Genomic DNA, 14581 nt, shown 5'->3' on the forward strand with positions numbered 1-14581 from the left:
TTAGGGGTAAGGGAAGATTAACTTACCGGTTCCAGCGACAAGATGAGGTAGATAATTTTGCCAAAATGCACACTCCTGTGCTTTATAACCTTGTTTAACAGCTTGTGATTTATCAGCTTGATGAAGATGGTCGGTTGATAATATTAAATAATCCTGAGTACGAGGCTTGAAAGGCGGCCATTCATTTAAACTGATTTCATTTGGACCGCGGTTTGGATCACTGAAAAACAGAAATAATGTTTCATTCATAAACACACACAAATCCTAAACTGAGAGTAGACAAGTGCCCACTAACACACTGTCATTTACAATACAGTGCCCTGCGAAATCTTGAACCAATTTTGTCAAATCTGTTCTCAGCTGCAAATTCATATCACCAATGTGGTACAGTGATAAAGAAAAGTTTTAAAGATTTTCATCACTTTTCAGTCTGTTCAGAAACAGTTATTAAGATAAAATTCTAAATTCAATAATGTCACGAAGAAAGAATCCTTAATCATTGATCAATTTGAAGACAGACATTAGTCAATTGGCTTAGTTTGAACATAATTACGTCCAAAAGGAAAATGTTAAACATGTCATAGTATGACTCATGTGTGTCGCACTAGTAAGATGCAGTATGCACAAAGGACAATTTGACCAGTGTTAATAAGTAGATTGGTGGGAAAAGTTCGTCATGTAACCAGTATCATCAGTTTGCATAATAGTAAATATTACTTACCCAGTTTTAGCAAAATTAGTCCAATAACGCATCATTTTTCTACTTAATTCTTTTTCACTTGTTAAATACTTTTCGTGAGTGTTTAAAGGTGATCCGAATATAAATGGAATTTCATCAGCGTGCATAACACCGGCCCATAGAGGCCATTCTGAAACACTTGATCTGTGGTTAAATAAATAACTATATACATCCATGCCCGCTTGAGCATAATATTTTGACATTTCTTGGACATAACAAACGAAATACAAGTCTCCGACTGCTTGGTCCACCATATATCTATTCATACTTTGATTATTGGGATCCTGCCAATGTGTATATTGAAACATAACGGCAGCTTGTCCAAAGTCATTTAGTTTATGAGGAAAATGTGGATAGAACTCGAACAATTTACCTATTGTACTTTTAAATTGGTCACTAGTTATTAATCCTGGTAATTTTATATCAAAAAATGGTATTTCATACATAATGAACCATATGCCTTCATTTTTATTGGAACCCAATAATAACGGCGTCCTTTTAAAATTCCCCCTAGCCAACGATTCCGCAGGAGTTTCAACTAAAAAATTTCCGTCCACCACTGGTACAAACGGATACTGAATGATCCCTGATGAGACCAAGAATTCATATTTTGGGAAGTCTTCTGGTGGTACTCGACGTAAACAATCTATAAGAACGTCAGCCTCCGCTTTACCGTCACATTTTAAAATGTCTGCTAGTTTTCTAGATCTACGCTCAGCTTCTGAACTTGGCATGGTACCCCACACATTTTGAGCTGCCCCACTTTGCAATATAGCTCTATCAAACAGTCCCCTACTGAGAGGAGAAACTAAATGTAACCCTACACTCACAGCACCAGCACTTTCCCCAAATATAGTCACATTACGCGCACTTCCTCCAAAATGGTGTATGTTGCGTTGGACCCATTCCAATGCCATTCTTTGATCGAGCAAACCAGCATTTCCCGGAGCCTCTGGATGTCCCATTGCCAGGAATCCAAGAGCACCGACCCGATATTGAAGAGACACAACAATTACATCATTTTCAGTGGCTAAATGATGTGCGTCATAAACATCAAGAGCAGAGCTTCCGCTATAAAATCCGCCACCAAAGATCCAAACCATGACTGCTTTATTTTGAAACGGTGGGTTGGTTCGTGGTACCCAAACATTTAGATATAAACAATCTTCATCTATTTTGGTATTTGGATTCCACATGTCACTTCCAGAAAAATTGAAGTACTTGTCTATTCCTTGCATACAAGCGTTTGGTTTAGTAGTTGCATTGAGTGTGCCTTTCCATGGATCATTTGGTACTGGTGCCTTGAATCTCATATCACCCAACGGAGGTTTGGCGAACGGAATTCCGAAAAATATATCAACATCAGCTCCATTGTTATCCATACGATATCCCTGGACTTTACCCTTCTCTGTTGAAACAACTGGGTTAAAAGCGGTAATAAACTGGACATGTTCAATGAAGATTAAAATATGAATAAGAATGGTTGCTGAGATGAGATGTAAATCCATTTTAGCATCTGGTCATACCTTCAATCTTCAAATCTCTAGACCTGAAATAAGAACGAGAGTAATGTTTAATGAGAGTGACAAACGATCGAAATCTTGTGATGATATTAATAATAGTTTATCCTTGGACTCTTTTACTTTCTAATACGCAAGAAAACTGTACATGTATATACAAAACTGTCAACTCGATTGAAATAAAAACACTTTCTAAGCCTAAAACAAATATCATTTTAAAGGCGTCTGCAGAGTCTCTTATAGTACAAAGTTTGGAACTGACCAAGTAAATACACAAGCAGTGCTGGAGCCCAAAATCGTTCCAACCCAAGTACTCTATGAGAACAAAGACAGAACCAGAACCTTAAAGCTTAAATTATCCCAACAATACAAAGCTGTAAATCGAAGGCTTAGCTTTTCTTCACTATTGAATTCCCGAGAATTAAAAAAATCAAGATTCATAACCTTCTCTTGATTAAATATAAGTTAAAATTTTTTTACATGAACAGGCAGCCATCAATCTGTTGGCTGATTGACCAATAGAAAATAGTCGATTAATTGGTAGTATTATAACTAGTCACAGGTGGACATTACATTCTCAATATACTAAATTTAGACTCAAATATCACTCACCATTTTATGACTATCTATTGGTATTCAAAAATAGTCTTCAAGTTTGATAAATGGGTTACTATGATTGAATGAACAATTATGAAATGAATTAAAAGTGCTAACTAATACTTTGTGTCTGAAGGAGTTTTCGCTGTAAAGCAAAATATAGGGATTTACATTGACTAAACAAATGTATCAAAATTCAAATTAAGAATTTCGTCAAAGATTGAACATTTTCTGCAAAACGTCCTTATACAATTCCAGGATTTTAATTCAGACTTATTACTTAAATAATTGGTTAAAAATTACTAAAATACATGCAATTTTGTACTTTTCAGATAATATCTCAGATGTTCAATTTGAGATAGAACTCAATCTGTAAATTTCTAGACATTGCAAGTTTCTTTTTTATTCCTGTGGTTAAACCACTTGACTATTATTCGCTATTTTCGTTGCAAAACAAATATTAAAATATGACAATTAAAAATCGTGTACTTACAAATTATTGAAAATAATATAATAAAATACTAAAGTGTTGCGATACTCCCCAAGTTTAAATAAGAACTAACTACGTAGGAAGTGAAAATTGCACGTCACTTCTAACTGAACAATGAAGTCACTTACTCGAGTTCTCGTGATTAATTAGTATTTTTAATTACGAATATAAACTGATAAGAATAATTGTATTACTTATCATTTGGGTGTCAAATAATCTGAAATTAAAGAGTATTTTTATAAGAAGTAATTACAAGCCATTGTTCTTGATGTTACGTTATCATTGTTTGTGGTTGGTATTTCTGAGATGGGTTTCGAGGTCAATGGCTCACGACAATCTAATACGTAAATATTGTTCTACTAGTACAAATTAACCTCAGGGACGAAACAAACACAATTAAATGACCATATATGGTCTGTAATTCAATTGTTCTATTATTTTAACGCACACTGGTGAAACTGCAAATTGGATGCGATTTGAAACCAGTGAATTGAATTGTCGTATTGATTGCTTGCATTTTGTACACTTAAGGAATTGCATAAAAAGAAATTCACCTAAGAAAACAAATTTTCAGGAACAGAATCTGTCTACAATAAACCCTTTAGTCGAGAGTACGCTTTTTTTCTATGTCATTGTCTACATCCCGGTTAAATCGGTAATGAGTAGATGTATGTCTTGTATTATCTGTCGAATCAATGACCCCCCCTCTCCCCCCCCCCTCTCCCCCCCCTCTCCCCCCCCCCTTTTACCACCTGCAGACCATTGTCCCATCGATGAAGGGTTCATTGAGAAATTAAACCGTAATCCTTTTTATAAAGTTAAAAGGATATTATTAAACCTGTAATCAACGGAGAAAAGAAATTTGTCTTCAATTAATGTCAAGTTAAGCCTGAAGAGTGATAAAATACGGGGGTGTAGCGACGTTTATATTGACTACTTCCTACCGATATATTAAAAACCATATAATCATTACCTTCAATCACGGAGACATTTTGCTGCCGTTTTTGGTAAGTCTACGCCCGCAGCAGTAATAAATGATATGGTTTTCGCGTCTGTGTAATGATTATTAGACCCGGTCGATGGTTAGAGACTTTCGGAGGTCTTATTAACATCTATTGTGTACGTCATTTAAAGAAGAATGGTGAGAAGAAGGAAAGGTCATTGTCTGAAATAGACACTCGTATATCTCATTATCTTTAATTTCTTGCTTATTTAATCAACTCTAAAAGGACAGCACTGTTTCAAGGGACGCAACCAATTGTGTAGGTTTTACAATCATTCATATCGCTAAAAATATCGGATATATAAGGACTACTGTTCTTATTTAGAACGAGCGACCGAATTAGATACAGTGATGACTAACGATCAGAGGACCGAATCCTGGCTGTGATATGCAGTGATGCTAACACATCCTTCATTTCAAACGAATACACGAATTTAATTCAATTTTATGTATAAAATTAATGAATGCATCAATTAATAGCAAAATTAAATAGCATGGAAAAATATATTTGCATTATAAACCTTCAGGAATAAGCATGATTGTATTATATGCATACTTTTATATCTGATTATTTTAAAGTTTTATATATCGCTGTATGTATCAAAACATACAACTTTGTGTTTGGCATCAAAGCTCGTCAGTATAAATTTGATGTGTTTTTCCAGACGTGAAAGATGTATTTAGAGCTGTTTTGAACTGTTAATTTAGTTTTCATAAGTTTATAAAATTTGACATGTAAAGGCCGCTCACCAAGTAAGATATTCAAACTTCTATTTTCTGTAAAGTGGACACCACTATGTATAATATCTAGCTCATATAAAATAGCCAATAACGTATTATCTGTTGAAAACTAGAAAAAATCTAAAAGATAGAATTTTGTAAATAGCATAACTATAATCGATTGTCAAAAAAATCATCATTAAAACCATAATCTGACCACATATAGTCTGGTTTTAGAACAGTTACACAATGCTTTAATAGATATTGCTTATAAATGACGTGGTTTCATTAATGGATTACATCTGATACATACAAATTGTAAATTGGCTCAGTAAACAGTAAACACAAGAGTTTCCTACAAGAATCGTGAGTAAAACAAAAACAACCACCACCCACATCCTCGCATCCAATATGGTGTAATGAAAAAGATGGTTTATTACATTAAGTGATGTTTGGATAAGTGATTTAAAAGTCTAACAGTTTGTCTGTGTAGCCATTTTTTTCTATATTGGTATTCATTAAATAAAAATTCAAAAAACGACATGTACATTAATTTGAAATTTCTAAATTTAATCTCTGAAAATGAGTAGGCTAATGTTATGTTATGTTGTTTAAAGGGAAAACTTGCCCTCGTTGCACAATGCGCTGACCATCTTCGTTTGCTCAATAAAGGGCAGCATTCTTGAACAAATGAGTTACTTCAATACATGTACTTCAATATCATTTAGAGCGCTGCTTTCATCTGGGGCACTTGTATCTCCCCTGGTGTTCAGGAACTACCTGACAATCTTTTGGAAAATTTCCCAGATAATGTAATAATATAATATAATATAATGATTGAGGCATCTCTAGTGATTGTAACATTATTACATTATTATTAATGTACCACCTGTAAAGGATTCATTAAAATATTTTGCTTTTGATAATTGGCGAAGCGAGTGAAAGGTTACCAGAAGATAACATAAGTACTTTCCTGTACGATTTTACTTGAAAGTCACTGAGAGCTAAAGATTTAGAGTATTTGAGTTGAATATGGATTAGTTTCCATTTTTCGGAAATTAAAATTTTATTGAAACTTCAATGTAGTCACCGTAAGGCAGTTCTTGATATGCATTGCTAGTCACGGAAACGAGTGTCCTAATCGTCTACCTTACAATCAGACTCTTATGTTATAACCTTTCAATAAAATTCGATCAGTTTAGAGGTTTTATAACGAGGTAAACCTGCCAAAATGCTTCACTAAACAACCTGTTAATTTTAGGTAAAATGATCAACCATTTGATAGATATGACTTACCATCTGACCAAATTACTTTATATCTTACAATCTTGTGTCTTAAACTTAAGTTTCACTAAAATAAGTTGTCCCAAAACGCGTAGTAAAAATACAAAATTATGCACAGTGGTGTAATCTAATATATTCGTGCATAAAAGGATTCAACACCGAATTTCGTCAAAATTGAGAAACGGATGTCTTGGATGTTTCTATAAAATAATTAATATTGCTTTGTTTCGATTTTCTATATGAATCCCCCACTTTGACAAATATTTCAGGATTAACCAACTCGGTATAATCATCCATCATTTCTTAGAATTTATCTTTAATATATTACAATGCATTATAACTAATGACAATTCTTTCAAATAACAAAGATTTGGAGAAAAAAAATTGTCACTGTCAAAATAAGATATGTAACGTTAGAGTAATTTATTGCTAAAATTCATTGAAACAACATAAGAATAAGGCCTACATTGTTTTATGCTGATATGGAATTCGCTAGTTTGTCAAGTGATTTTGTTCACTGGAATATATTCTAGCAGACAACACTTGGAATTCCGAGTACAGCTTTGGATTATAAGGAAATTTGGCCGAAAAAAATTGTGACATTTGGTAATAACTGAAATCCGCCATTTTGTATTTGTTAGAAATAGATAATAAATTCAACATTGCTTTGAAACGATAGGAAATATTTATCAAACCATGTGAATCGAAACATGCAAATGCATGCGGAGGTCACACGAGGACGCACATGTAAATCATTTATCATTTTCAAAGATGCTCGAAATAAGTTCGCACGAAATTAGGTTACGTGACTGTATATTACTGATTCGACATTATTGTATACATGAAAGAGATTCCAAGACAAGATGGCCATCAAAAGAAGTCAACATGTCGCCGCTTCCCTACAGATGGATTCAGACAGGCAACCAACCTGCTTCAACCAACCTCGTTCATCCTTCTGAAATCATGCACCTGCAACCAAAATTTGAAAGCGGTGTAAAAAATGTTCCTCAACCCTTTTTCATGATTTACCCGTTTCAACTATAGAAATCTTCATTAGTTCAAGTAGCTAGCCTCCGTAACTTTGTAATAACAGTTTTTACAGTTTATACTATATTATTCAAATATAATATTATGGTGGTTTTTTTTAATTATTTAATTATTATTGATTTTTAGTTGTATTTTAAAGTAATAATTAATTCATTAATTGACTTGTGAAGAAATTTAATTACCATTACACCAATATAACCTCTTCCAATACATGTAAACTGTTTTCAAACGGGTTTAAACTATCCAATTTCTTCTGACACTTAACTGAACATATATTGATTTCAGTAATTCAGGTAGATTCAGTTCAAAAGGTAAGAAAACAGCTGAACTAACACAAGTTGTTTAGATCTCTGGCAGATGAAAACTAAGTACAATTTATATGAGTTGTACCGTATCGGTTTCATATGGGATATAGTGTAAAGCACTGAGAAATAGTTAGGCTTTTTATTTCAATTACAGATAGATGGTAATTGATATGTAATAAATCTATCAAACGTGTTCAATTGACCTCTCCCTGAGTTTGGCAATATCTTAATTACTCTTCCCGCATTGCCCACTGCATGGTTTGCCAAATCTCCATGTACACGTAAATTGTATGTATGAAGTAAAAGTAAATAGGAAGACCTTATTAAAGTCAATTAAACGAAAATAATGGAGAATTTGGGGAATTTTTGCGAGCATGATAAGATTGCGTCTCAATCCCATCATCGTAAATCCGTAACCAAAAAGTTGTTTCGCAACCTGTTTCAACCTCCATGCTACAATTTCTTTCAACAACCACCAACTAGCTATCAAAAGCCTAATTTTGTTGAGGTTTGTCAGGGTTGCCACTCAACATCCAATGGGAATGTTTTGAAATTTCCAGAAGGAAAGAATCGTATTTTAATGAAATCAATTGACAAAACTATATTTTTGTCTTATAAGAGGTTATAAGACTATCAGTACTGTTTAGTCTGTTATACCAATATATATACAAAAACAACTAAATTGGTTAGTAAAGCAAATACTGTGAAGAATAGATTCCTTTAACTCTACAATTTAATAAATACAATGAATATAAAATATACCTTCTAAAGCATAACAAAAAATATTTCACTGTACAAATCTTACAGTTTCACAGTACAAATCTTACAGTTTCACTGTACAAATCTTACAGTTTCACTGTACAAATCTTACAGTTTCACAGTACAAATCTTACAGTTTCACTGTACAAATCTTACAGTTTCACTGTACAAATCTTACAGTTTCACCGTACAAATCTTACAGATTCACAATACAAATCTTATAGTTTCTCTGTACAAATCTTACAGTTTCAAATCTTACAGATTCACAATACAAATCTTACAGTTTCACTGTACAAATCTTAAAGTTTCACTGTACACATCTTAAAGATTCACAATACAAATCTTACAGTTTCACTGTACAAATCTGTACAAATCTTACAGTTTCACTGTACAATTTTACAGTTTCACTGTACAAATCTGTACAAATCTTAGTTTCACTGTACAAATCTTACAGTTTCACTGTACAGATCTTACAGTTTCACAGTACAAATCTTACAGTTTCACTTTACAAATCTTACAGTTTCAAATCTTACAGATTCTCCATATAAATCTTATAGTTTCTCTGTACAAATCTTGCAGTTTCAAATCTTACAGATTCACAATACAAATCTTACAGTTTCACTGTACAAATCTTACAGTTTCACTGTACAAATCTTAAAGTTTCACAATACAAATCTTACAGTTTCACAATACAAATCTTACAGCTGCACTGTACAAATCCTACGGTTTCATTGTACAAATCTTACAGTTTCACAATACAAATCTTACAATTTCACTATACAAATCTTACAGTTTCACTGTACAAATCTTACAGATTCACTGTACAAATCTTACAGATTCACTGTACAAATCTTTCAGTTTCACAAGACAAATCTTACAGTTTCACCGTACAAATCTTTCAGTTTCACTGTACAAATCTTACAGTTTCACAATACAAATCTTACAGTTTCACAATACAAATCTTACAGATTCACTGTACAAATCCTACAGTTTCACTGTACAAATCCTACAGTTTCACTGTACAAATCTTACAGTTTCACAATACAAATCTTACAGTTTCACAGTACAAATCTTACAATTTCACAATACAAATCTTACAATTTCACTGTACAAATCTCACAGTTTCACTGTACAAATCTTACAGATTCACTGTACAAATCTTACAGTTTCACAATACAAATCTTACAATTTCACCGTACAAATCTTACAGTTTCACTGCACAATTCTTACAGTTTCACAATACAAATCTTACAGTTTCACTGTACAAATCTTACAGTTTCACAGTACAAATCTTACAGTTTCACTGTACAAATCTTACAGTTTCACTGTGCAAATCTTACAGTTTCATTGTACAAATCTTACAGTTTCACTGTACAAATCTTACAGTTTCAATTCTTACAGATTCACAATACAAATCTTATAGTTTCTCTGTACAAATCTTACAGTTTCAAATCTTACAGATTCACAATACAAATCTTACAGTTTCACTACAAATCTTACAGTTTCACTGTACAAATCTTAAAGTTTCACAATGCAAATCTTACAGTTTCACAATGCAAATCTTACAGCTGCACTGTACAAATCCTACGGTTTCACTGTACAAATCTTACAGTTTCACAATACAAATCTTACAATTTCACTATACAAATCTTACAGTTTCACTGTACAAATCCTACAGTTTCACTGTACAAATCCTACAGTTTCACTGTACAAATCTTACAGTTTCACCGTACAAATCTGACAGTTTCACAATACAAATCTTACAATTTCACTGTACAAATCTCACAGTTTCACTGTACAAATCTTACAGATTCACTGTACAAATCTTACAGTTTTACAATACAAATCTTACAGTTTCACTGCACAAATCTTACAGTTTCACAATACCAATCTTACAGTTTCACAATACAAATCTTACAGTTTCACCGTACAAATCTTACAGTTTCACTGTACAAATCTTACAGTTTCACTGAATAAATCTTACAGTTCCACTGTACAAATCTTACAGATTCACTGTAAAAATTTTACAGTTTCACTGTACAAATCTTACGGTTTCAAATCTTACAGATTCATTAAACAAATCTTACAGTTTCACAATACAAATCTTACAGATTCACTGTACAAATTTTACAGTTTCACAATACAAACCTTACAGTTTCAAATCTTAGAGATTCATTAAACAAATCTTACAGTTCTACTATACAAACCTTACAGTTTCACTGTACAAATCAATTAGAACAATTAGCCATTTCACTATGTGTTGTTTAATCCAGAACGACCACTATGTGTGTTTGAGCCAGTTATAGCAAACGGTGCACTCGACGTTGACATTGAGTGCAGATCTGCTGGTTTTATATACAGTTGTACATGTCAACCAGAATTTGTGAAAAATGGAAAAGGTGGTATTTTGAGATGTGATGAAAATGGGGGATGGCTTGCTAACACATCTTGTGAAGGTAAGGATGCGGGCTAACATAAATAAATAACCCCTTATCAAAACATTTAGTAGTTTGGATTATCAATAGTTCGGCAGAAAGACCCCCGTGCATTATTCGTCATTTAAAGGGACAGTAAGCAAAATTTTCATTATCAAACACGTCAAAATACCATCAAAGTGGGCTCTCCAAAAAGGATGTCGTTTTACCCAACCAAGTCAGAGGATAGCATCGGTGAGCATGTTCTGAACTTCATTATTTGTCTTTATTTTGGTGGAGTTAAAATCCATCAAGTCTTAGTATTTGGATACAAACTGTTAAAGCTGATTTCTGTATTGTTGAGTTATTTGCATATTACAGACTGTATCTCACGAAACAAAGTTGCAACCATCAGCACTACATTAAAAATCGATCAAGTCTTAGCATTTGGATACAAACTGTTAAAGCTGATTTCTGTATTGTTGAGTTATTTGCATATTACAGACTGTATCTCACGAAACAAAGTTGCAACCATCAGCACTACATTAGTCCCAGGTGACAGTCAAAATGACTGCAATGAAAATTGTCTGACAGAGAACGGATGTGGCTACAGTATCTATGAAGAAAATGGCATGTGTCGTCAGCACGAATTGCCGGTTATCTTCGTATCTGAGCTCGGTCTTACTCTAGATCAATGCATTACAAAATGTTCGTGTATTCCACAATGTCGGAGTATAAGTCAAAGAAGTGAAGGCGACTGTCTTGTATATAACGAAGATGTGGAAACGGGGGAGTGTGATGTTGAACTTAGATACAGCGCCGAGATTACAGATGTCATTGTATCCAAGAAAACCTGTCCAAGTCTTTTTGAATAAAATTTGTTTATCTCTCACGATAGTGAAAAACTGTTCCCGATTTAATTTGGTGCGGTGTAAGGTGCCGATTTATGGAAACGGTATTTCCATACCTTTTATACAACTGATTTAAAATCGTTTTCTTTAAGGGCCCATACATGATCAAACTTTTTCAAATTATTGATATTTGAAGCTTCCCTAGACACAGAATTTGCCCAATTTATAGACTATGCAATTGCCCTAGCCTAAAAACACTCAAAAACGAACGGAAGTAGGCATATAATTACCTTCAGCAGCACGCTTAGTTTGGCCGGTTAATCGGGATAACGACATCAGACACTAGCACTCTGATACTTCTACAGTTCCTTACTGAGTAATCTATGTGTCGCTATGTATCGATATATGAATAGTTCCTACCCCTTTTGCCCCAATATAATTAAAATTAGATGACAATTTCGAATCTTTTGTTTTCGTGTACTCTTTGGTCTTCATTGTAATCTGACAAGTTTTCCACCAAAGGCACCAGGTAACAAAATAACACAGCAAATACATTTAAATAGACCCCAAAACAAAATAGCATAGCAAACACATTTAAATATACCAGGTAACAAAATAGCATAGCAAACACATTTAATTAGACCCGGTAACAAAATAGCATAGCAAATACATTTAAATAGACCCGAAAACAAAATAGCATAGAAAACACATTTAAATAGACCCGAAAACAAAATAGCATAGCAAACACATTTAAATAGACCCGAAAACAAAATAGCATAGCAAACACATTAAATAGACCCGAAAACAAAATAGCATAGCAAATACATTTAATTAGACCCGGTAACAAAATAGCATAGCAAACACATTAAATAGACCCGAAAACAAAATAGCATAGCAAACACATTTAAATAGACCCGAAAACAAAATAGCATAGCAAACACATTTAAATAGACCCGAAAACAAAATAGCATAGCAAATACATTTAAATAGACCCAAAAACAAAATAGCAGAGCAAACACATTAAATAGACCCGAAAACAAAATAGCATAGCAAACACATTAAATAGACCCGAAAACAAAATAGCATAGCAAACACATTTAAATAGACCCGAAAACAAAATAGCATAGCAAACACATTTAAATAGACCCGAAAACAAAATAGCATAGCAAACACATTTAAATAGACCCGAAAACAAAATAGCATAGCAAACACATTTGAATAGACCAGAAAACAAAATAGCATAGCAAACACATTTAAATAGACCCGAAAACAAAATAGCATAGCAAACACATTTAAATAGACCCGAAAACAAAATAGCATAGCAAACACATTTAAATAGACCCGAAAACAAAATAGCATAGCAAACACATTTGAATAGACCAGAAAACAAAATAGCATAGCAAACACATTTAAATAGACCCGAAAACAAAATAGCATAGCAAACACATTTAAATAGACCCGAAAACAAAATAGCATAGCAAACACATTTAAATAGACCCGAGAACAAAATAGCATAGCAAACACATTTGAATAGACCAGAAAACAAAATAGTATAGCAAACACATTAAAATAGACCCGAAAAACAAAATAGCATAGCAAACACATTAAATAGACCCGAAAACAAAATAGCATAGCGAACACATTTAAATAGACCCGAAAACAAAATAGCAGAGCAAACACATTTAAATAGACCCGAAAACAAAATAGCATAGCAAACACATTTAAATAGACCCGAAAACAAAATAGCATAGCAAACACATTTTAATAGACCCGAAAACAAAATAGCATAGCAAACACATTTAATTAGACCCCGTAACAAAATAGCATAGCAAATACATTTAAATAGACCCGAAAACAAAATAGCATAGCAAACACATTTAATTAGAACCGGTAACAAAATAGCATAGCAAACACATTTAAATATTCCAGGTAACAAAAAAGCATAGCAAACACATTTAATTAGATCCGGTAACAAAATAGCATAGCAAATACATTTAAATAGACCCGAAAACAAAATAGCATAGCAAACACATTTAAATAGACCCGATAACAAAATAGCATAGTAACTATACTATACAATTTAATCCAAAATAACAATGACCTACATTTATATTTTTCAAGTTACTCCCATTGAGATGAGAAATTAGAACAATCTGCATGCAAATGTTGCAACGCATAGAAGTGACGACTATGTCGGATATGGGATGTAAATTCTATAAAGCGCTATATCAGCTGGTGAATATGTAGTGTTTAGATGACTATAAGTTTAGACGTGATCTGAACAATGGTAGCTATTGTATCTTGAAGTTTGAATCTAGGAGTTGATGAACTAGACCTACCACAGATGCAAGTCATGCTGAAACAGTGTTGTTTATATCCAAGTAGCCAGAGGAAATGAAGCTTACTATTTGATAAGAACAGAAAGCATAGTACATAATTAATATATGCTTTACTAGAGCGATAACAGTAAAAATAGCACTCAGATATATACAACATAATTATTTTTAGTACTTATGTTATCTGTTTATCAATTAGCTATTTTTACAGATGTTATAAGAATGGTGCCAAGGCTGGTTACAAGTTTATATATTGTCATCAAACAGAATTCATTTCACACAACAAACTGCCACTGCTTTAGAAATCTAGTTACAATTACAAAACAATTTCGTTCCCTTTCTGACATCCCTTTTTACGATAATATTTAATGATCATCAAGCTACAATTAGAGCTGATTTTCATTTTATCATTTGAAGAAAATAGATCGTTTCAAAGATACATGCAGTTGTCTATGGTGGCCCATGAGCACCATAGCTGTTTTATTATTTCATTTATGAAAAAAATATTCTTTTTAA

The 14581-nt window shown here is 33.0% G+C and overlaps 3 protein-coding genes across 3 annotated transcripts; 1 reads left to right on the forward strand and 2 right to left on the reverse strand.

Annotated features, from left to right (window-relative positions):
- LOTGIDRAFT_113809 (hypothetical protein) lies at nt 1–2247 on the reverse strand (the record flags this gene model as incomplete). The annotated part of the gene is made up of 2 exons (XM_009052132.1): nt 1–220; nt 722–2247. The coding sequence occupies 2 exons, from the start codon at nt 2245–2247 to the stop codon at nt 1–3; spliced, it is 1746 nt and encodes a 581-aa protein (XP_009050380.1).
- Nucleotides 2248–9439: 7192 nt separating this feature from the next.
- Nucleotides 9440–9898, forward strand: LOTGIDRAFT_78510 (hypothetical protein; the record flags this gene model as incomplete). The annotated part of the gene is made up of 1 exon (XM_009052080.1): nt 9440–9898. A coding segment is annotated over one exon (459 nt), but the record flags the coding sequence as incomplete, so codon positions are not given.
- Nucleotides 9899–12749: 2851 nt separating this feature from the next.
- LOTGIDRAFT_113896 (hypothetical protein) lies at nt 12750–13487 on the reverse strand (the record flags this gene model as incomplete). The annotated part of the gene is made up of 1 exon (XM_009052133.1): nt 12750–13487. A coding segment is annotated over one exon (738 nt), but the record flags the coding sequence as incomplete, so codon positions are not given.
- Nucleotides 13488–14581: the final 1094 nt, after the last annotated feature.

The sequence above is a fragment of the Lottia gigantea genome, assembly GCF_000327385.1.
Source record: "Lottia gigantea unplaced genomic scaffold LOTGIsca_18, whole genome shotgun sequence".
Lineage (NCBI taxonomy): Eukaryota > Metazoa > Mollusca > Gastropoda > Lottiidae > Lottia > Lottia gigantea.